Genomic DNA, 24540 nt, shown 5'->3' on the forward strand with positions numbered 1-24540 from the left:
ATTTTATCTCAATATCAAATCATTTCTGGGTAACAATTAAATACCTTACTGTGTATGTTAAATTAAAATGGCAAAAAATTCTCAAGCAATCATTTTACTAGAACTGTCTGGGAGTGGTCTAAGTGGGGAGGGCAGTTGTTATTGGCAGAGAGGTATGGTACTCCCTTTCTTATTGGTCTGTTAACTAATTTACCTCCTGGTGATTTCACTAGGCAGGCCAAAACTCCATGCCACCAAAACAGGCTGAAATTGAATGTGGTCTTTTCAAACAGCTCTTACACTAAAAGGGCATTATCATAATTTTCACAATTTCACAGTATTATTCCAACCTTGTAGTGTGGAAATATACTGTATATAAAACACAGGAAAATCACGTTTTTTACTGCACCTTTAAGATCACATTATTGGTCAATTATAAGGTCCAACCAAAATTTGACTTCTGCTTTTAACCCAACTCCTCTGGGGAGCTGTTGTGGGGTGTTAAGTGCCTTGTTCAAGGGCACAATGGCAGGCAATGGAATCTAGGATTTGATACCAGCAACCCTCCTGTTCCCAGCTTGCGTTCCTCCTGATTTTTCCCGTCGGTCACAGGATTCAAACTGGCAGCCCTCCGGTTGCTGGCTTGCCTCTATCACTGCTAGGCCACCTGCCTATCAGGTTTCAGGTAAGACCCAAGTGCAGACTGTGTTGAAGTAACAATGGTTATTGCAACAACAGGGGACGGTAAACGACAGGTCAAGGCAGGCAGGGGTCGATAATTTAGAGTAGTGAGGCCAAGGTACATGATGGCAGGCAGGCCCAGGGTCAGGTCAGGCAGAGGTCGGTAATCCAGAGTGGGGGCAAAGGCAGGAATGGTGGAGAGGTTCGGGGCAATTTCCAAGCCCCCAGGAAGACATCCCGGGGCAGGCAGAGCTGATTTCAGACAATGGGCATGGCAGAACAGGCTCCAGCCCACGATGGCACCAATAGACCAGTCAATCAAGGGATTGTGTCGCTGGAGCCAAGAGAATGCAGAGACTCAATTAGCAGGAATTAGATTGTCTCGCTGTGGTTCCCCAACACTCGTAGGTTGATAGGAGGGGTTGAGTGGTGATGCCCAGCTCGGACGCCAGGGTAACGTCCATAAGACTCATATCGGCCCCCGAGTCGATGAGTCTCTGGAGAGACTTAGACTGGTCGCCCCACAGCAGGGTGGCATGGAGAGGGGCAAGAAGAAACATAATCCTTTATACCCACCAGAGTTCTCATTCCTACCAATGAGCTAGGTCTCTTGAAGGGACAGGTAGACACATAATGACCGGCAGAACCACAATACAGACAACTCTGGGTGTTAAGTCTGCGTACACGTTCGGCTGAAGGCAGCCTAGCCCTGCCGAGCTGCATCGGCTCGGGAAAGGGCATATCGGCAGTTTTCGGAGGCTCTTGGAGAAACTCGGGTAAGCTCGGATCCTCTCGGGGACAAAAACGCTGGGGACATCCGGAGTTCATCAGATGTAATGTGGGATCCTCGAGTGAGCGATTGGAACCGCAATCAGACGTCTTGTCTCTCCTACGTTCCTGTAGCCAACCATCGATCCGGATGGTTAAAGCGATGAGTGAGTCAAGATCCATTGGTTGTTCCTGGGCTGCAAGCTGATCCTTTACCTCCTCCGATAATCCATGCAGGAATCCATACAGCGCTTCCGGGTTCCATGCACCCTCCTCTGCTAGCGTGCGGAAATCCACCGCATAGTCTGCCACACTGAGGGAGTCCTGCCGAAACTGAAGTAACTTCCAGGCAGCCTCTCTCCTGGACCCCGGAGCCTCGAAAACCTTTCTCACCTCCGCCACAAATACCTCCAGACTGAGACAGACAGTGGATTGTTGCTCCCACACCACCGTGGCCCAGGCGAGTGCCCTCCCGGACATAAGCATAATATGTATGCTATCTTCGAGCAGTCCGAGGAGAATGAAGAAGGCTGCAGCTCAAAAACGAGGGAGCACTGGGAGACAAAGGCCCGGTAGGTTCTGGAATCTCCATCATAGCGCTACTGGGTAGGTAAGCAGGGTTCCCGGGAAACCGGGGTGACGGCACTGTTACCAGCCAGGTTACTGAGGGGCTGGGAGGTTACCGTCTAGTAGGCAACCCACGGAATTGCTCCCACAAAGCGTCCAATGCTAGGTCGTGGCGTTCGGCCACTTCCTGGAACCCTTCCATCGGACCACGAAGCATCTCCTCATGTCTACCAATGAGGGCTCCTTGGGAGGAGATAGCATTGCGGAGCTGGTCCAAATCTGCTGGGTCAGTCATGGCCAGTTTGTACTATCAGGTAAGACCCAAGTGCAGACTGTGTTGAAGTAACAATGTTTATTGCAACAACAGGGGAAGGTAATTGACAGGTCAAGGCAGGCAGGGGTTGATCATTTAGAGTAGTGGGGCCAAGGTACAGGACGGCAGGCAGGCCCAGGGTCAGGCCAGGCAGAGGTTGGTAATCCAGAGTAGGGGCAAAGGCACAGGACAGCAGGCAGGCAAAGAGTCAAGACAGGCAAGGACGAGAAAAGAGAGACTGGGGAAGCAGAAGCTGAGACAAACCGCTGGTTGACTTGGAACAAACTGGCACAGACAGACAGAAAACACAGGTATAAATACCCAGGGTTAAGTCGGGAAGATGGGCGACACATGGAGGGGGGTGGAGACAAGCACAAGGACAGGTGAAACAGATCAGGAAGTGACACCTGCCACCCCTATACATGGCTTAGCACTAATTTTGCATTGGAACAGGATCAGGATGTTGTCCATTTGAGACTTGATATGATCACCAGTGGGGGAGAAACTTTATTTTCTTCCTTGAAAATCATTGAAAAGTAATTGACAATTGGAGAGTGGGAAATCCTGATGAATGGCGATATTCTGAGGTTTACTGAGGTGAGCACTCCAGTGACAGAGGCAGGATAACTGTAAACCTCCTTGTTATTGTACTCTTATCAACTTCAATGAACTACCATATTTCCAGTGGGCTACCTGTTTGCAATTTCTATTTATCCTTTTTATGTCATTCTGTCACATGGGTCCTGAGTGGCGCAGTGGTCTAAGGCACTGCATTTTAGTGCTAGAGGCATCACTACAGACCCTGGTTTGATTCCAGACTGTATCACAACCGGCCAGGATTGGGAGGCTCATAGGGGAGGTGCACAATTGGCCCAGTCTCTTCCGGGTTAGGGTTTGGCCGGGGTAGGCTGTCAGTGTAAATAAGAATTTGTTCTTAACTGACTTGCCTAGTTAAATAAATAAAACATAATCCCAAGTACTGCTTATGTTACCATACAAGGACAAATACTAACTTGAGGTACTTGTGTGTGTAAACACTCAAACATCGAGTAATCTATGTCAGTCACAAGGAGAACATAAGATTTCAGGCCCTCAACTCATGTAGTCACAATGTTTTTTTGACTCGATGAATGTTACCGATAGGAAGGAGACACACACTTGGTTCCTCTGGCAGAAAACACTTTCAGGTTTTGATACAATTTAGCTTTACATTTTGTGTTGCAATGTAAATCTGTGTTAACAGCTGCAACTGCAAATTCATTTGAGTTCAATGTACTTGATCCAGTGTATTGTGTCAGTGCTGTAAAGCCTCATCAGTCAAGTGTTTTCCAGCCCAATATTTCATCAACCCTCTTACAGTACAGAGAGACTGACAGAAATGGAGCACTTGAAAATCAATGGGTCCCAATACTCCCATTAGACAAATTCTGTGTGAAAATGTCGATGCTGCTCCCATGAGCAGTAGCATACTAAAGAAGGTCATTAACTGGGACACTCCTTATAAATCAGTGCATGCAGCGTCTGTCTGTCCATGGAATGGAAATTGACTTACAGTACTTCAGCCTATTTTGAAAAATGTTCCCCATTGCTCAACTTCTCTTGTTTTGTTCAGTTCACTTGACTGTAACTTTACAGATTAGGTTTCCCCCCATTGGCTTAACACCTAAGACCAATACAGTATTTTGCCTCCACATTCCACAAATGACAGGATTTGAAAGAAGTCAGATAAGCCATGTGTTGCATTCACTTCCAGATAAGTCTTTTTTTGATGCCTGGATACATTTACATCAATTACGTCAGGCTTGTTTTTGTTTGCAAACTTTGTGATGGCTTGGCTCCATTCGTTATGTAGGAGTTGTTCAACCAACATTGACGTGGGACATGGAAGCTAAAAGAAATGCTTTGTTGGGATGTCCTTTAAAGTTCATCATCATTTAGGGCTGGAATACGCACAAACAAAAATGGCTGCATCTGGTTGTCCAAAGGAATGGCGCACCACATGGGTCTGTCAATTTCTTTAGAATTACCACATTGATCATACATGCTAACTATTTGGGATGACATGTATTTCGTTTTTCTATTCACTTCAATGTAAGCATTATCACTTCTGCTACATATGCACACAACTCTTTCCCTGACGTGGATTGGAATGTGGCAATGAAGGACATCCAATGTGCCTTTCACACAAATGCCAATAACAGAGAAGAAGGGTGAAGAAATGCTCTGCTGGTGTTCTTTTCTGTTCTAGGTCTTGACACAGTAGAAGGATAGCCTTACTGAGAGTATGGATACTGGTTCAGGCAGGGAGGTGGAGAAAGCTTTTCAACTGGAGCAAGTCACGTCGGATCAAGGCTATGCTGTTAATTAGTTAACCTGCCATTATTCAGAAAGTTTCAAGAGCTATCAATGAAATCTACCATTATTCCTCTTGGGAAAGTAGAGAATGATCTTAAAGATGTCATATGACATAAAACTGTTTTTAAATTCACAAGCTGTGGTATTGATTATGCCCACTTTGAATGCAATATCACATGCTTAGATGTAATTCATTTATTTTGATATTAGAAGCTCCATTCCCCGTCTGGTAAAAATCTTCGAAACTTGTGAAAACTTGTAAAACCTAAACTGTCCAGTTTCACTATTTCTTACCATCATTTAAAAAAAATGTATATATATATATATTTCACTTTTATTTAACCAGGTAGGCAAGTTGAGAACAAGTTCTCATTTACAACTGCGACCTGGCCAAGATAAAGCTGAGCAGTTCGACACATATAACAACACAGAGTTACATGTGGAGTAAAACAAACATAGATTCAATAATACAGTAGAAAAATAAGTCTATACACAATGTGTGCAAATGAGGTGAGATAAGGGAGGTAAAGGCAATAAATAGGCCATGGTGGTGAAGTAATTACAATATAGCAATTAAACACTGGAATGGTAGATTTGACAGTAGATGAGTGTGCAAAGCAGAAATACTGGGGTGCAAAGGAGCAAAATAAATAAATAAATACAGTAGGGGAAGAAGGAGTTGTTTGGGCTATTTATAGATGGGCTATGTACAGGTGAGCTGCTCTGACAGCTGGTGCTTAAAGCAAGTGAGGGAGATAAGTGTTTCCAGTTTCATAGATTTTTGTAGTTCGTTCCAGTCATTGGCAACAGAGAACTGGAAGGGAGAGGCGGCCAAAGGAGGAATTGGCATTGGGGGTGACAAGTGAGATATACCTGCTGGAACGCATGCTACGGTGGGTGCTGCTATGGTGCCAAAACGGATGGCACTGTGATGGACTGCATCCAATTTGTTGAGTAGGGTGTTGGAGGCTATTTTGTAAATTACATCGCCAAAGTCGAGGATCGGTAAGATGGTCAGTTTTACGAGGGTATGTTTTGCAGCATGAGTGAAGGATGCCTTGTTGCGAAATAGGAAGCCAATTCTAGATTTAACTTTGGATTGGAGATGTTTTATGTGAGTCTGGAAGGAGATTTTACAGTCTAACCAGACACCTAGGTAAGTCAGAACCGTCCAGAGTAGTGATGCTGGACGGGTGGGCAGGTGCAGGCATTGATCGATTGAAGAGCATGCATTTAGTTTGACTTGTATTTAAGAGCAATTGGAGGCCACGGAAGGAGAGTTGTATGGCATTGAAGCTCGTCTGGAGGGTTGTTAACACAGTGTCCAAAGAAGGGCGAGAGGTATACAGAATGGTGTCGTCTGCGTAGAGGTGGATCAGAGACTCACCAGCAGCAAGAGCAACATCATTGATGTGTACAGAAAAGAGAGTCGGCCCAAGAATTTAACCCTGTGGCACCCCCATAGAGACTGCCAGAGGCCCGGACAACAGACCCTCAGATTTGACACACTGAACTCTGTCGGAGAAGTAGTTGGTGAACCATTTGGTGAATCATTTGAGAAACCAAGGCTGTTGAGTCTGCCGATGAGGATGATGTGATTGACAGAGTCGAAAGCCTTGGCCAGGTCAATGAATACAGCTGCACAGTATTGTTTCTTATCGATGGCGGTTAAGATATCGTTTAGGACCTTGAGCGTGGCTGAGGTGCACCCATGACCAGCTCGGAAACCAGATTGCATAGCGGAGAAGGTACGGTGGGACAGAGTTTCCTATCCTCAGTGCAGTGGGCAGCTGGTTGGAGGTGTTCCTATTCTCCATGGACTTTACAATGTCCCAGAACTTTTTTGAGTTTGTGTTGAAGGTTTATTATTTCTATGTAAATTTCTGCTTGAAAAAGCTAGCCTTGGCTTTTCTAACTGCCTGTGTATATTGGTTTCTAACTTCCCTGAAAAGTTGCATTTCACTGAGGCTGTTCGATGCTAATGCAGAACGCCACAGGATGTTTTTGTGTTGGTTAAGGGCAGTCCGGTCTGGAGAGAACCAAGAGCTATATCTGTTCCTGGTTCTAACTTTCTTGAATGGGGCATGCTTATTTAAGATGGTGAGGAAGGCATTTTTAAAGAATAACCAGGCATCCTCTACTGACGGGTTGAGGTCAATACCCTTCCAGGATACCCGGGCCACGTCGATTAGAAAGGCCTGCGCGCTGAAGTGTTTCAGGGAGCATTTGATAGTGATGAGTGGAGGTCGTTTGACCGCTGACCCATTATGGATGCAGGCAATGAGGCAGTGATCGCTGAGATCTTGGTTGAAAACAGCAAAGGTGTATTTAGAGGGCAAGTTGGTTAGGATGATATCTATGAGGGTGCCCCTGTTTACGACTTTGGGGTTAATCATAACCAAATTGGGCATATACATTGCCCTTTGATTCGATTGTTAGGCTTTGCAGAACATGCATGAGCCAAGATGATTTGGTCCATTTAGTTGCATTCTACAATGCAGGCGGGTCTCTGTGCTGTAGTGAAACGTGACACAAGTCTGAGAAATTCTCTTCCAGTGTTAATATAAAAGCAGCAGAAGAATCAGGGCCATAAAATGGATACATTTGAAATGTGTGACTAAGAGTTGCGGGTGCGGCGGGAGGCACAGTGACATAAAACCCAGTGAGTGAAGCCCAGGGATGTGTCCCCTGGGTTTAATCCAGTGTGGCATACAGAGCATGGCGCAGCCTGCAAGGATTATGTGTGCTGGACTAAGTTGCCCTACTCTCTCCTCCTCGTTGCCCTACTTTTCATTGAAATATGGAGAGAAAGAGAGCGAGAGAGGGATAGAGTGATTTCTATATTGGAGGAATGCAGGGACAGATGGAGTCATGTGGTGGGGAGGGGCACATGGAGAAAGGAGAGGGAGAGAGAGGCAGATAGACCACCACAACTTTATTCCTCTCTCCCTCTCACATTGTTAATTCTGGTTTAAAAATACTTATTGGGCGGTAGATAATGGTGGATTTGTTTATATTACACATTACAGGTGAGTTAGCTTTGTCGTGCATAGTTTTATTTGAGCAAATACAGCTTCAAAACCTACCCTTTAACCTTACCATACATAACATAGCATTGCAATTTTAGGTATTACGTTTTATTTTTTTATTTTTTTTAGATATCCTCTTTATCTCTTACAGAATGTATAATACTCAGCTTTAACATAGCCTTCCATGTGTTGTGTGTAACACGATCTCTGCAACATACTGTGCACACTCAGTTGGACTGAAACTGAAGAGCCTTGATGACCCGTCTAGTCACGAAAGAAGGGCGACACGCAGTTACTAATGTCACCCCCTTCCCCTGTCCCCTAATGCAGCTACAGTTCATCATATTGTACAAGCCTTCAGTGTTGAGCCTTGTGTGTTAGCTACTGTATGACATGGAGAGCTGTAGCTAGCATCCACATAGACCCGTCTTTCCCTTCTCCATCATTTCCGCTCAGACTCCCACTCCCTTCCCTAAACCCTCTTGGCTCAGTCCATGGGAATTCTTAGTGGGTCACTGCTCCTGGCCTCTTTATTCCCATTTAGCGGCAGCACCAACACCTGGCTCGCCACTTCCTCACAGCTCCTCATTAATCCACACTGATACTAACAGGAACTGAGCACCTGGAAAATTGCCTAATTGGAAGCAACAGTGGTTCCCCGTGTTCAGAACTGATTTGCAGACCAATTGTTTTGTCTGAGCTTGACTATAAAATGTTTACTGTTGTAATTTCATATACACCTATTTGAGAATGCTGTTCATTGACAGTAGCTCAGCGTTCAATGTCATAGTGCCCTCCAAGCTAAGCTATCACTAAGCTCAGGACCCTGGGACTGAACACCTTCCTCTGCAACTGGATCCAGGACTTTCTGACGGGCCTCCCCCAGAAGGTAAGGGTAGGCTACAACACGTCTGCTACACTGACCCTCAACATGGGGGCCCTTAAGTGGTGCGTGCTTAGTCCCCTCCTGTACTCCCTGTTCACCCACGACTGCCATGGTCGCGCACAACTCCAACACCATCATTACGTTTTCTGACGACACAACAGTGGTTGGCCTGATCACAGACGACGATGAGACAGCCTATAGGAAAGAGGTCAGAGACGCCAGGACAACAACTCCCTCAGCATCAGCAAGACAAGGAAGCTGATTATGGACTACAGGAAACCGAGGGTCGAGCCCTCATCCACATTGACGGGGATGTAGTGGAGTGGGTCAACAGCTTCAAATTACTCTGAGTCCACATCACTAAGGAATTATGATGGTCCACACACACCAACACAGTTGTGAAGAAGGCACAACAACCCCTCTTCCCCCTCAGGAGGCTGCAAAGATTTGGCATGGGCCCTCAGAACCTAAAAGTTCTACAGCTTCACCATTGAGAGCATCTTGACTGGCTGCATCACCGCTTGGTATGGCAACTGCTTGGCATCTGACCACAAGGCGCTACAGAGGGTAGTGTGTACGGCCCAGTACATCACTGGGGCCGAGCTCCCTGCCATCCAGGAACTCTATACCAGGCGGTGTCAGAGGAAGTGTCACGATCGTCATAAGGAGTGGACCAAAGCGCAGCGTGATTTGGGTTCATCATAATTTATTTAAATGTGAACCAGCAACAAAACAATACAGAGAAACAAACGAACGTACAGCCTTGTAGGGCTCAAATGCAACAATACAAAAACAAGATCCCACAAACAACAAGTGGAAAAAAGGCTGCCTAAGTATGATCCCCAATCAGAGACACTGATAGACAGCTGTCTCTGATTGGAAACCATACCCGGCCAACAAAGAAATAGAAAACATAGAATACACATAGAAATAATAAACTAGAACACCCCCCAGTCACGCCTTGACCTACTCCACCATACAAAATAAAGGCTTTCTATGGTCAGGACGTGACAGGAAGGCCCTAAAAATGTACTCCAGCCACCCAAGTCATAGGCTGTTGTCTCTGTTACCACATGGCAAGCAGGCCATCAGACAGCTAAATAGTTATTTAAATAGGTAACCAATAGCTACCTGGACTATCTGCATTGACCCTTTTATTATATAATTGTTTATTTTCTATTGTATTTAACCTTTTTGTAACTAGGCAAATAAGTGAAGAACAAATTCTTATTTACAATGACGGCCTACAAGAAGGTAAAAGGCCTCCTGCGGGACTATCTCTTTTGACTCATCACATACGCTGCTGCAACTGTTTATGATCTGTTCTGTTGCCCAGTCACTTTATCCCTACCTACATGTATATGTACATACAGTATCTACCTCAATTACCTCGTACCCCTGCACATCCACACGGTACGGGTACCCCGTGTATATAGCCAAGTTATCGTTACTCATTGTGTATTTATTCCTCATTTGATTATTTCTCTATTATTTCTCTAAGTACAGTAAGCCTTTCACTGTTGATCTACACCTGTTGTTTACGAAGCATGTGACAAATACAATTACATTTTATTTGATGTCCTTCAGCCTCTCTGATCAGTTGATTGTGGGAAGTTTCAAGTCTTTTGTTGTTACTCCACTGCCTCTCTACCACAGGTGGCTAACATGAAACTGGAATCGTTGACCATTGGGTTATTTGTGGTAATGTAATTGGCTAGCTAGTTAGCTGGGTGTGCGCTAATACTGTTTCAAACGTCACTCGCTTTTAGATTTGGAGTAGTTATTCCCCTTGCGCTGCAAGGGCCGCGGCTTTTGTGGAGAGATGGGTAACGATGCTTCGAGTGTGGCTGTTGTCTATGTGTTCCTGGTTTGAGCCCAGGTAGGGGCGAGGAGAGGGACGGAAGCTATACTGTTACACTGGCAATACTATAGTGCCTATAAGAACATCCAATAGTCAAAGGTATATGAAATACAAATGGCATAGAGAGAAATAGTCCTATAAATACTATATTAACTACAACCTAAAACCTTTTACCTCATGTTTAAAGGAACCACCAATGTTCATATGTTCTCATGTTTTGAGCAAGGAACTTAAATTATAGCTTTTTTACATGGCACACATTTTTACATGGCACATATTACTTTCTTCTCCAACACATTATTTAAACCAAATTGAACATGTTTCATTATTTATTTGAGGCTAAATTGATTTTATTGATCTTTTATATTAAGTTCACATAAGTGTTAATTCAGTATTGTTGTAATTGTCATTATAATTATTATTATTTATTTTTTCAAATCGGCCGATTAATCGGTATCGGCTTTTTTCGTCCTAATCGGTATCGCTATCGGAGTTGAAAAATCATAATCGGTCGACCTCTATTACAAATACTTTCTGGTTATTTCTGGTTATAAAAAATACACTACATGTCCAAAAGGATGTTGACACCTGCTCGTCGAACATCTCATTCCAAAATCATGGGCGTTAATATGAGTTGGTTCCCCTTTGCTGCTATAACAGCCTCCACTCTTCTGGGAAGGCTTTCCACTAGATGTTGCAACATTGCTGTGGGGACTTGCTTCCATTCAGCCACAAGAGCATTAGTGAGGTCGGGCTCGCGTTCCAATTCATCTCAAAGGTGTTCGATGGGGTTGAGGTCAGTGCTCTGTGCAGGCCAGTCAAGTTCTTCCACGCCGATCTCGACAAACCATTTCTGTATACACCTCGCTTTGTGCATATGGGGGCATTGTCATGCTGGAACAGGGAAGGACTTTCCCCAAACTGTTGCCATGAAGTTGGAAGCACATAATCATTTAGAATGTCATTGTATGCTGTATCATTAAGATTTTCCTTCACTGTAACAAAGGTGCCTGAACCACACTCCACCAAACTTTACAGTTGGCACTATCGGGCAGGGAGCGTTCTCCTGGCATCCGCCAACCCAGATTAGTCCGTCGGATTGCCAGATGGTGAAGTGTGATTCGTCACTTCAGAGAACGCGTTTCCACTGCTCCAGAGTCCAATGGCGGCAAGCTTTACATCACTCCAGCCGATGCTTGTCATTGTGCGTGGTGATCTTAGGCTTGTGTGAGGCTGCTCGGCCATGGAAACCCATTTCATGAAGCTCTCGATGAACAGTTCTTGTACTGACGTTGCTTTCAGAGGCCTTTCAGAGGCAGCTTGGAACTCGGTTGAGGACAGACAATTTTACGAGCTACACGCTTCAGCACTCGGCAGTCCCATTCTGTGAGCTTGTGTGGCCTACCACTTCGCGGCTGAGCCGTTGTTGCTCTTAGATGTTTCCACTTCACAATAACAGCACTTACAGTTCACCGGGCAACTCTAGCAGGGCAGAAATTTGACGAACTGACCTGTTGGAAAGGTGGCATCCTATGATGGTACCACATTGAAAGTCACTGAGCTCTTCAGTATGGGCCATTCTACTGCCAATGTTTGTCTATGGAGATTGCATGGTTGTGTGATCGATTTTATGCACCTGTCTTGTTGTTCAATGTCATGACCGAGCACTCTGAGCTGGCTCTGTTTGGCAGCCAGTAGGTTTGCCTATCTGTTTGTACTTTCACTCTGTGTTTTCACTATAATCAAATAGTACAGTAGGTGGTTAGCTAGGTCCATATTGATTCACATGTACTGTTAGAAGGATGTTAGAAGAATCTCAAGTCAATGATCATTAGACGTGATGAAGTATAGAATAACTACATGATGTTGTGATACATCTCTAAGAACTCAGGGTCAGCCATGTTCTTTGCCCTTTCAGCAACCAATGGTGTAACAAAACAATCTGTCAATCAATCAAAGTCTATTTATTTATCATTGTTACATCAACAATAACCCAGCCTAGATCCCAAAGACCAAGCAGCAGCACAGTGGCAAAGACAAAATACATCTGGAGAGGAACCAGACTCAGAGGTTCCTCCAATAATGGAAATCATAATGTACTGTACAGTGTGTCCCATCTCTCCTCTCTGTCCATCAGTCGAGAGTTTCAGACAGAGGTGTGCTAAAGAGAGATCATCTGGGGCTGTTTTTCTCCTGAACATGTGACCTGACTGGGGGGGGGGGGGGGGGGGGGGTTTGTTTTTTAATGGTTAAAAGCAGGAGATTTTCCTGGTTGGGTTTGGTTGCCAGTGCGAAATCCTGGCCCTAGTATGGCGACTCGAGTGTCGATTCTCTAGGGTGGCAGACTGTATTTCAGTGTCCTTGTGGACTGGCCATTGATGCTCATTGCTTTCCATAAGTCGTTGTCCTCAACAGCAGATTGGGGGTACCAGGCAGTGTGTTATCATGAGGATAAACACTTGATAAACAACTAACGCTTTCCCCCCAAAGTATAGTTTCCATATAGTTCAATTTTGCTAGTGCTCAGTCTGCATAGTCAGAGAACAACTCATGTTCTACCACTGTATAAGTATATTGTAGCCTGTCCCCCTCCCTGTATTCCCTACCACCATATAAGGCTTAAATATATCTCTTCACTCAGCAGCACTGCACTAATAAGACCCTGTGAATAATTGAAAATGTGTCAGTCTACACAAGCAAAGTCAGTCTACAGTGGGCGAATTGTGGCCTACTTGCCCTCACCCCTCTGGTGGGGGTAGTAAGATGAGCGATTATGAGCTTTACTGTGTGTGTGTGTGTGTGTGTGTGTGTGTGTGTGTGTGTGTGTGTGTGTGTGTGTGTGTGTGTGTGTGTGTGTGTGTGTGTGGATACTGATGTTCAATTATTATGGATTGGTTATAGTTATAGATTGGTGGCGCTGTTTGTATGTTTTGGTGTTGCTGTATGTGTATGTGTGTGAGAGAGAGGGGGGGACGAGGACAAGAGCGAGAGCAAGAGAGAGCAGATGTCACTGGGCAGAGTCATCCATGACCCTTCCTTCTGTAGCAAGTACGGTTGAGGTGCAGCAGAATGTCCCTGTGTCCCCCTTAGCGAGACTGCACAATAGAGGTCTTCACAGGTCCAACAGGCACGAAATTCTGAGATCTGACCTGTGACTCAAGCGGGTCCGGATCCTAAATTTAGACTTTTGTCTCGGATCTAGGTCGGGTCTGATATAATTGCCATGAGTTTCAGGTATGTGCAATTAAAATAAATGTACTGACTGGACTCGATTGGACTCGTCCTCTGTTAATTTAATGTGTGTGAGTCAATGAAAACTGCGTGAGCTTGTTATCTGTGTCAGCCAATTACAACACAATAAAACATACAGCTTATGTCCAGCTGAAACTGGTTCCAGCTGCTCACATCACATGCGCCTGCTGCTGAAGAGAGCGAGTGCGAGTGAAAAGAGCCTTGGCCTGGGCTACTGTTGATTGCGTAGATGGAGGCCATTTTTATTGAAGTAAAGCAAAAGCTAGAGGAGAAAGAGTATAGTGAAAAGCAACTTACAAGACCCCGGAGCCCAGAAGACGGTATCCCGGAGCCTATTATTTTCTCTTTGTTTGTTATTTAATTATACACCCTTGAAACCGAGCTAATACAATTCTGTTGTCTGATCTGTGTAAACAGCTTGACCAAGCCCCCTGGTCTGCCACAAGTGGTGGAGAATGCGGGCTGATAATGTGGTCAGTTCAGGGTTGTCGTTTACGCAGCATCGGCACATGCGAGTTGATAGCTCAGTTCATCTGGGCCCAACAAGCACAACAGGCAGGTCAGGAACAAACGCTAGAGGAACAGCGCCTACAAAATGTCCACCTCGTTGAGGAAATCAGGAAGCTACAAGGAGGAGTGAAGCTCTATTGGACTCTGGGAGTGTAGTTATGCTCGTAGTCACGAGTCTGCTGGCCCAGGTGACCGAACGTGGCAGGGAGATGTCCGTTTCCTGTGTCCACGGTGACACCAAGCGGTATCTGACCGTACAAGCCAACATCGTGACGCCACAAGGGAGCTGCCAGATGATGGTGGGTGCTGAACCGGAGTTGCCGGTGGGGTACATCGAAGAGTCCCACAGCACATGGTGCAGCTCCATCGTGTTGGACGGTAGCCTGTGGTTCTGTAATGACTTCCGGGGTGTGAACAACATCAGCTTGTTCGATGCCTACCCCATTCCAAGGGTGGACTAGCTCATCGACCGATTAGGAAAGGCCCAGTAGCCTCCCGGGTGGTGCAGTGGTTAAGGGCGCTGTACTGCAGCGCCAGCTGTGCCATCAGAGTCCCTGGGTTCGCGCCCAGGCTCTGTCGTAACCGGCCGCGACCGGGAGGTCCGTGGGGCGACGCACAATTGGCCTAGCGTCGTCCGGGTTAGGGAGGGATTGGTCGGTAGGGATCTCCTTGTCTCATCGCGCACCAGCGACTCCTGTGGCGGGCCGGGCGCAGTGCGCGCTAGCCAAGGTTGCCAGGTGCACGGTGTAGCCTCCGACACATTGGTGCGGCTGGCTTCCGGGTTGGATGCGCGCTGTGTTAAGAAGCAGTACGGCTGGTTGGGTTGTGTATCGGAGGACGCATGACATTCAACCTTCGTCTCTCCCGAGCCTGTACGGGAGTTGTAGCAATGAGACAAGATAGTAGCTACTACAACAATTGGATACCACGAAATTGGGGAGAAAAAGGGGTTAAAAAAAAAGAAAAAAGAAAAAAAAAAGGAAAGGCCCAGTACATCAGCACCCTCTACCTCCTGGGAGAAGACGGCGTTTTCAATACCGGGGGGCTTATATCAGTACCGGGTGCTCCCATTCGGTCTCAGACCCCCGCCCACGTTCCAGCGCCTGATGGACCGAGTCCTCCGACCCCACCAACAGTACGCAGCGGCCTATTTGGATGATATCTACAGCCAAGGTTGGGAAGAGCACCTGACACACCTCCAGGCGGTGCTGGGTGTGCTCAGGCAAGCCGGATTGACAGCGAACCCCACAAAATGCAAACTAGGCTTCGAGGAGGTGGAGTACCTGGGGTATTTGATTGGACAGGAGGAACGTCAAGCCCCAGGAGAGGAAGGTCCATGCGGTACGTGACAGGCCCGTTCAAGTCACGTCAAGTCCTTCCTGGGAATGGCAGGATACTACAGGATACTACAGCTGGTTTATCCCCAACTTTGAGGCTATAGCCTCCCCCCTTACCGATCTAACCAGTGTCCGCTTCCCGTAAACAGTGAAGTGGACGGGCGAGACCGAAGCGGCATTCAGGCGCCTAAAGGATCTGCTGTGCTCCCATCCGATTCTCATAACGCCAGATGGACGCATATGACACGGGACTAGGGGCCGTCCTGTCCCAGGTACACAATGGGGAGGAGCACCACATCATGTACGAAAGCCAAAAGCTGATACCCAGAGAAAGAAGTACTCTATTGTCGAGAAAGACTGCCTAGCGGTAAAGTGGGCGCTAGACACTCAAGTATTACCTGTTGGGTACCCACTTCACCCTGGTCTCAGACCATTCTCCCCTGGTCTGGAAGGCCACAAAGGGAAGGGACACAAACGATCGGTTCACCAGGTGGTTGTTGTCCCTTCAACGCTTCTCTTTTTCTGTTGTGTACATGTCTGGAGCGACACATGGGAACGGGGATGCCCTATCGAGAAGGGAGACAGTCGCCTCTTCACTGTTGACGTTGAGACTGGTGTTTTGCGGGTACTATTTCATGAAGCTGCCAGTTGAGGACTTGTGAGGCGTCTGTTTCTCAAAGTAGACACTCTAATGTACTTGTGCTCAATTGTGAGTTTGCACTGTTCTACAGAAGGGAGTAGTACACAGTGTTGTACGAGATCTTCAATTTCTTGGCAATTTCTCGTATGGAATAGCCTTCATTTCTCAGAACAAGAATAGACTGACGAGTTTCAGAAGAAAGTTATTTGTTTCTGGCCCTTTTGAAGCTGTAATCTAACCCACAAATGCTGATGCTCCAGATACTCAACTAGCCTAAAGAATGCCAGTTTTAAGTCAAAATCAAATCAAATGTATTTATATAGCCCTTCGTACATCAGCTGATATCTCAAAGTGCTGTACAGAAACCCAGCCTAAAACCCCAAACAGCAAGCAATGCAGGTGTAGAAGCACGATGGCTAGGAAAAACTCCCTAGAAAGGCCAAAACCTAGGAAGAAACCTAGAGAGGATCCAGGCTATGTGGGGTGGCCAGTCCTCTTCTGGCTGTGCCGGGTGGAGATTATAACAGAACATGGCCAAGATGTTCAAATGTTCATAAATGACCAGCATGGTCGAATAATAATAAGGCAGAACAGTTGAAACTGGAGCAGCAGCACGGCCAGGTGGACTGGAGACAGCAAGGAGTCATCATGTCAGGTAGTCCTGGGGCATGGTCCTAGGGCTCAGGTCCTCTGAGAGAGAGAAAGAAAGAGAGAAGGAGAGAATTAGAGAACGCACACTTAGATTCACACAGGACACCAAATAGGACAGGAGAAGTACTCCAGATATAACAAACTGACCCTAGCCCCCCAACACATAAACTACTGCAGCATAAATACTAGAGGCTGAGACAAGAGGGGTCAGGAGACACTGTGGCCCCATCCGAGGACACCCCCGGACAGGGCCAAACAGGAAGGATATAACCCCACCCACTTTGCCAAAGCACAGCCCCCACACCACTAGAGGGATATCTTCAACCACCAACTTACCATCCTGAGACAAGGCTGAGTATAGCCCACAAAGGTCTCCGCCATGGCACAACCCAAAGGGGGGCGCCAACCCAGACAGGATGACCACATTGCTTCTTTAATCAGAACAACAGTTTTTAGCTCTGCTCACATAATTGCAAAAGGTTTTTCTAATGATCAATTAGCCTTTTAAAATTATAAACTTGGATTAGCTAACACAACGTGCCATTGGAACACAGGAGTGATGGTTGCTGATAATGGGCCTCTGTACACCTTTGTAGATATTCCATAAAAAATACAAATCAGCCGTTTCCAGCTACAATGGTCATTTACAATGTTATTTTAATGGCCAAAAATGTTCCTTTTCTTTCAAAAACAAGGAAATGTCAAAATGACCCCAAACTTTTGAACGGTAGTGTACATGTAAAGACTCCAGAGATTTACAAGTAAAGACTCCAGAGATGTACAAGTAAAGACTCCAGAAGTATACAAATAAAGAATCCAGAGATCAAGCGAAGAGCAGAGGGGATAGAAGGTATTCCTGTTACAACCCTCTATTGAAGGATGAATGGATGAATCTGTGGCTAGAGAAACAGACTACTATTTTTCCACACAGTATTTCACAATGAGATGTAACATGTGTGTTTTGCACTTGTGCTTTTTAATAGTACATGAACTTGTACCTCTTGATTTCTCTGTAGAAATACTCATGGACTCTACGACGGCAACAGCAGAGCTGGGATGGACTATCTACCCAGCATTGGGGGTGAGTAGAACATTTTACTAGCTTTTAAAACGTTTAGTAATTTTTGCAGATCCATTTTTGGATCGTCTCCAGTAGAAGCAACATGAGAAGGCCAATGTAGAACAACAACAACAACAGTATATCATTAATTTATACTTCCCATATTTGTTAACCACCATGTTCATACAGCACTGTTGTGGGAAAACAATTAGGGGCAGTAATACTGTATATCAGGTCTTAGGCAGGAAAAGACCACCAAACAGCTTGTGTGAAATGCAGGTTGACATTTATTGTCATGAATCTTGCCCTGGAGGCAGAACTGTGATTTCCACTAGATGGGCCAGCTTCAAAATCACAATTGGCTATATCGTAAAAATGCAGGAAAACAAAAATGTGCTTTTTGGTTTTAATTTAAGGTTTGGGTTTGGCATTAAGGTCAGCAGTGTGGTTAAGGTTAGAGTTAGGTTTAAAATCCAATTTTATGACTTCGTGGCTGTGCCAGCTAGCAACCACTCTGTAGAGCTGCCTCAAGGCAAAATGCATGACAATAAATTCCAACCTCCTCCTGGTGTAGGCGTTAGAGTTAATCAAAATAAACTTCTAAGTCAAAGTGATTTGGGGGAAATGTGCCTACTGATGCCTTTACTGTAAAATGGAAAGGTGGGAGTTTGAGGAATTGCAAAGTTGTTTTATTTATTATGTTCAAGAAAGATTTTCTTGTCATACTGAAATTAATCATTTATCAAGTGTGTGTGTGTGGTGTAAGGAAGATAAACAATGTGAAAGCAGGTCAAGCCGCAAACCAAGTGATACTTCAAGGGAGTCTTATTGCTTAATAGTCTGACTGTCAGCTCTTTGTGCAAGCCTCCGAACAATGTAGCCCAGGAAGACAATTGTCTGACATGAAAATGTACTATTTTATGTTTGGTATCTACGGTCCACAGGAGGTTGGTGGGGAGGAGGGCTTGTGCTAATGGCTGGACAGAATAGGTTGAATGGTATCAGATACATCAAACACATGGTTTGATGCCGTAACATTCGCTCCATTCCAGCCATTATTAAGAGCCGTCCTCCCCACAGCAGCCTCCACTGAGCCATAATTAAGAACCGTCCTCCCCTCAGCAGCCTCCACTGAGCCATTATTAAGAACCGTCCTCCCCTCAGCAGCCTCCACTGAGCCATTATTAAGAACCGTCCTCCCCAAAGCAGCCTCCACTGAGCCATTATTAAAAGCCGTCCTCCCCTCAGCAGCCTCCACTGCTACGGACTGTGTTAGTAATTTTGAAGAGGTGTGAAGTCTGGCTCATTTGCCCTTCTAATTTATTCATTTTTCACATGCAGAAAAAGTTACATAGACAAAGGTCTAAAATAAAATGCAGAAATATAGCAATCTTATCTGATAACAATGTTATCTGACAGTTTATTACATTGGATTTTGTAATTTAGAAACTTGTCCGAAAGTGTCCAATTGGATGATTTATGTATTTCAATTATATTTCAAATCATATGGTCATATCATATTGTTACCACATTTATTGTGATAATAACCATAATATGGGTTTTGGGGGTTTTATTGCCTTGAACAGTAATACAATGACCAGTAATAAAATGACCAGTAATCAAATGTCCTGTTAAATGAATATGTTGACTGATGACTTGTTTTCACTGGTCATGGATGTTAAACTGACCTCTTGCTCTGTCTGTCCCTGGCAGTGGGAGGAGGTGAGTGGATACGACGAGAACATGAACACCATCCGCACTTACCAGGTGTGCAATGTCTTTGACAACAACCAGAACAACTGGGTACGCACCAAGTACATCAGCCGGCGAGGGGCCCAGCGCATCCACGTGGAGATGAAGTTCTCGGTGCGGGACTGCAGCTCCATCCCCAGCGTCCCCGGCTCCTGTAAGGAGACCTTTAACCTTTACTACTACGAGACGGACTCAGACACGGCCAATAAGGTGTCCCCGGCCTGGATGGAAAACCCCTGGATCAAGGTCGACACCATCGCAGCCGACGAGAGCTTCTCCCAGGTGGATCTGGGCGTCCGAGTGATGAAAATCAACACGGAGGTACGAAGCTTCGGCCCTGTGTCACGCCAAGGCTTCTATCTGGCCTTCCAGGACTATGGTGGCTGCATGTCGCTCATCGCCGTGCGCATCTTCTACAGGAAGTGCCCCCTCGTGGTCCTGAACGGCGCCGTGTTCCCCGAGACCCTGTCAGGGGCGGAGAGCACCTCCCTGGTGGCAGCACGGGGCGTGTGTGTGCCCAACGGGGAGGAGGTGGACGTACCCATCAAGCTCTACTGTAATGGGGACGGGGAGTGGATGGTGCCCATCGGGCGCTGCATGTGCAAGGCTGGGCACGAGGCGGTGGAGAATGGCACCGTGTGTCGAGGTGAGAGCTGCTGACGTAATGTGTTTACTGCTAATGTGGGCGTTTGGCCTTAGGGTCTACACATGTTGCAGAATGAGAAGGAGAGAGATATTGTTGTGGTCTCACTTTTATGTTTTCCAAGTTCCTCCCATATAGAAATAATAATTATGTGTACTAGTGATAAACCAGAGGATAGAGACATAAAGTGTCATGGACATAAGGACAGAAGTATCACTAGGGGAATGAAATGAATGCCCGGAAAGATGGATCATGAACGTACTGTAAAGGGTAGAGTGTTGATGGTAATTAGAGGTGTCTTTAAACCGTAGACCTGTGTCCCAGCCAGCCTGGTCTCATAGACTGGACGTGACATAGTAAATGTAAATCCTGCATACTCAAATTATACTGAACAAAAATATAAACTCAACATGCAATAATTAACAAAATGTTACTCAGTTACAGTTCATATAAGGAAATCAGTCCTTTGAAATAAATTCATTAGGCTGAATCTATGGATTTCACATGACTGGGCGGGGGCACAGCCATGGGTGAGCCTGGGAGGGCATAGGCCACTCCCACAATGGGAGCCAGGGCCAGCCAATCAGAATGAGTTTTTCCCCACAAAAGGGCTTTATTACAGACAGAAATATTCCTTATTTTCATCAGCTGTCTGGGTGGCTGGTCTCAGACAATGCCGCAGGTGAAGAAGCCGGATGTGGAGGGCTGGAGTGGTTATATTTGGTCTGCGGTTGTGAGACCGGTTGGACGTACTGCCAAATTCTCTAAAACGATGTTGGAGGTAGATTATGGTAGAACATGAACATTCAATTCTCTGGCAAAAACTCTGGTGAACATTCCTGCATGCCAATTGCACACTCCCTCAACATTTGAGACATCTGTGGCATTGTGTTGTGTGACAAAACTACACATTTTAGAGTGGCCTTTTATTGTCCCCAGCACAAGGTGCACCTGTGGAATGATCATGCTGTTTAATCAGCTTCTTCATATGCCACACCTGTCAGGTGGATGGATTATCTTGGCAAAGGAGATATGCTCACTAACAGGAATGTAAACAAATTTGTGCAAAAAATTAAAGAGAAATCAGCTTTTTGTGCTTATAAAAAATTTATAGGATCTTTCAGTTCAGCTCATGAAACATGTGACCAACACTTTACGTGTTGTGTTTATATTTTTGTTCAGTATAATATAATTGGTTACATAAGGTTACTTAAGGCAAAAAACGGGGTGGATGGGTGGATGGGTCGGTAAATTATGACATTATTATTATTGGAGTGTCTCAGATTTACATTTACTATGTTACGTCTACACCTGAGTCCAGGTTGCATCCTTACTTTCAGAGAGATCTCACTGTATTGCCAAGAAAGCACTATCCCTGTCTCTTCACTTACCCCTAGTGTAGTGAGAGACAAGGAAAATGTCCTACTCACACACACACACACACACACACACACACACACACACACACACACACACACACACACACACACACACACACACACACACACACACACACACACACACACACACACACACCAGTGATGCAGTGTTAAAAAAAAAGGTGTGTAAACGCTGATCGCCGTTCATGGTGAGTAAAGTAACACTCCCTACACTTTCAATAAAAGTGGGTTAACACTCAGGCAAAATAAAAAGGTGCGTAACCGGTGTTTATGTGTTTATTCTCCACTGCACCACTGTCACACACACACACCGTTAGACACATCTAGACAACAGACAATTGTTACTCCTCTTTTTTTTCCTCTGTACCGGCGGATATGATTCCACTGAACGAGTGGGGAGTAAGAATGAAGAGAGACTTTTGGCAGCACCCTCCCTGCTGCCATTGACAGAATCTAAATGGGGGGAGCTGATGGATGGAGATGGCTAACATCCTCAGCTGCCATGCGGCAGCAGTATGTCTCACTCATTTCCCCCCACAATAATCCCCTATAATTCCCTGCTTTAATGGCGGCCATAATTTACTAATTATGAGCATGGGAGGGCTCATTTTCATGTGTCCCTGGTCATTTGATTAGAAATATCAAGCACTGCTAATGAAGCCCTCGACGATCCATTCTGCTATGTTTCACGGTGTGATGGTTTGTATCTTTGGGGGGAGGAGCACTTAAATAGCCTGGGGTAGCCAGTGGTATCACTGCACTTTAGTCATATTGTTACACCCAGTGATACCCAGTGACATTTCGTTTAGTCCTTTAGGAAGTCATTATTTGTGATTGTAATTTGACATGGCAGGCCTCGTATGACAATTGAATGAAAACAGAGACTTCATATCACCAGGCACCATCATACTTACTTTTGTACCTAATACTTAGCTTTTATATATAGTCCTTAGCCGACCCATATATTAATAACCTACAGTGAGCTCCAAAAGTATTGGGACAGTGAAACATTGTGTTTTTGTTTTGGCTCTGTATGCCAGCACTTTGGATTTTAAATGATACAATGACTATGAGGTTAAAGTGCAGACTGTCAGCTTACATTTGAGGGTGATTTTCATTAATTTCTATTGGGCACAAAATAATCTGAAACACAACCAAAACAAACAGCAAATGCATCCAAAATACGTGCTAGGATATAGGAACAAATACTAAACTTTTGACTATTTTAATACACATATAAGTGAATTTGTCCCAATATGTTTGGTCCCCTAAAATTTGGGGTCAGTGTACAAAAGTGCTGTGATTTCTAAACGATTCACCCGATATGGATGAAAATACTGTCAAATTAAAGCTGCTAGTCTGCACTTTAAACTCATAGTCACTCATCATAGTCACTCATCCAAAGTGCTGGATGGAGTACAGAGACAAAATAACAAAAAAATGGTTCATGTTCCAATACTTTTGGAGATCACTGGATACTTCCAGGTTTACATACAGTAAGCAATGTTCGGACCAGAAATGCCATATGTTTGGAGGAAATACATGAATAGAGATTGCATTACCCCAGCTCCTCAGTCCCACATCCTAAAGGCAATAGCACAGCAAATACCGTAAAATACAGTCAAACATTTGAAAAATACTGTGATATGACATTTTGGCCATTTCGCCCAGCCTTACATACACCGTAGGCATTTACACTGTCCTGTGGGGAAACCAGGGTTATCTCCTGCAACAGTGGATCTTGTCCTATGAGTTTTGGCTTCTACAGAGAATTCAATGGTCATTGAACATAATGACAGAGAGAGAAGTCCCCTGCTGCCCCCAGTGTAAATCAAATGCTCAATTAGGTTCCTCTCATTCAACATCAGACTTACAACTCTTACATTGTAAATTACAATAACATTCCGTATACATTTTTTAAAACATTTGTAGGGTTATTTGCATAGAGTACACTACGCTTTATGTGAGAGATGTGCATGACTGCTTCTGTACATGCAACATGGCAACACCCTGTAGTTTACCCCTCTCTTTCTCCATCCAACAGACAGATGCTCATTGGGTGTAAAATAGTAATTTGAGGCAAGCAATTGAAAAGGAAGTCTTTCTGAAAATAAAATGTCGGACTATGTTAGGGCAGACTCCCAAACCCAAGTGTTTACTAACGGGTCAGGAGATCTGTAAATGCATGAGGGGCAAAGACTGTCCTCTCAATTCACCACCAATCTTACAAACATGGTGCATTAGACCCCCTCAAACTGAGTTACACACATCCCTCTTTTTCTCTCTCTGTCTTTCTGTCCTCCCCCTCTCTCACACACACAGTTGATACAGATGTGACCAATATATTGTCACCCTTGCACAATTCAATATTTCTTCAAAATTCACTATTTCTTCTATTTCTTTTTTGGTGCTCATGCTTATTTTGTTTGATTTTCAACTATACAGCAACAAGAAAATCTTAACTGAACTTTAGTTTTTTCATTCACCAAAATGGCCTGGACTAAATTATTCAAACTTTAAATGATTGTGGTTGGAGGCAAGGGATTCTCATTTACTGGTCATTTATCTGTGATAAGTTGCAGGAGTCTACAGGATTAAACTAGCCATTCAACTAGTTTTGAAAAGACAAATCAGAACATTCTGCTCCATTGCACTGCATTGTACATTTCTTGGTTGCCAATATATTTGACTGCATCTGTATGTTTTGACTTACCCACAGTGTTCAAAGATTCACAGGGCTGGCTATGTAGAGGAGACAGAGTGATAATGGTGGAGGTGACCTATCGGGATATTGCTTTCAGTACCCCTGCCACTCCTGAAATCAGCTTCTCTGATACAAGTGCCTCTTCTTCGTCT

General features: G+C 45.0%; 1 protein-coding gene across 2 annotated transcripts in view; it reads left to right on the forward strand.

The window, feature by feature from the left end:
- Nucleotides 1-24540, forward strand: part of LOC110492289 (ephrin type-B receptor 2) — a 50568-nt gene that overhangs the window by 5422 nt on the left and 20606 nt on the right. For both annotated transcript variants that reach the window (XM_021566488.3, XM_021566489.3), the window contains exons 2-3: nt 17846-17910; nt 19603-20287. In XM_021566488.3, the coding sequence (XP_021422163.1) occupies nt 17846-17910; nt 19603-20287 (750 nt within the window). The remainder of the gene's footprint in view (nt 1-17845; nt 17911-19602; nt 20288-24540) is intronic.

This window comes from Oncorhynchus mykiss, chromosome 16 (genome assembly GCF_057628025.1).
Source record: "Oncorhynchus mykiss isolate SJ-2025 chromosome 16, ASM5762802v1, whole genome shotgun sequence".
NCBI lineage: Eukaryota > Metazoa > Chordata > Actinopteri > Salmoniformes > Salmonidae > Oncorhynchus > Oncorhynchus mykiss.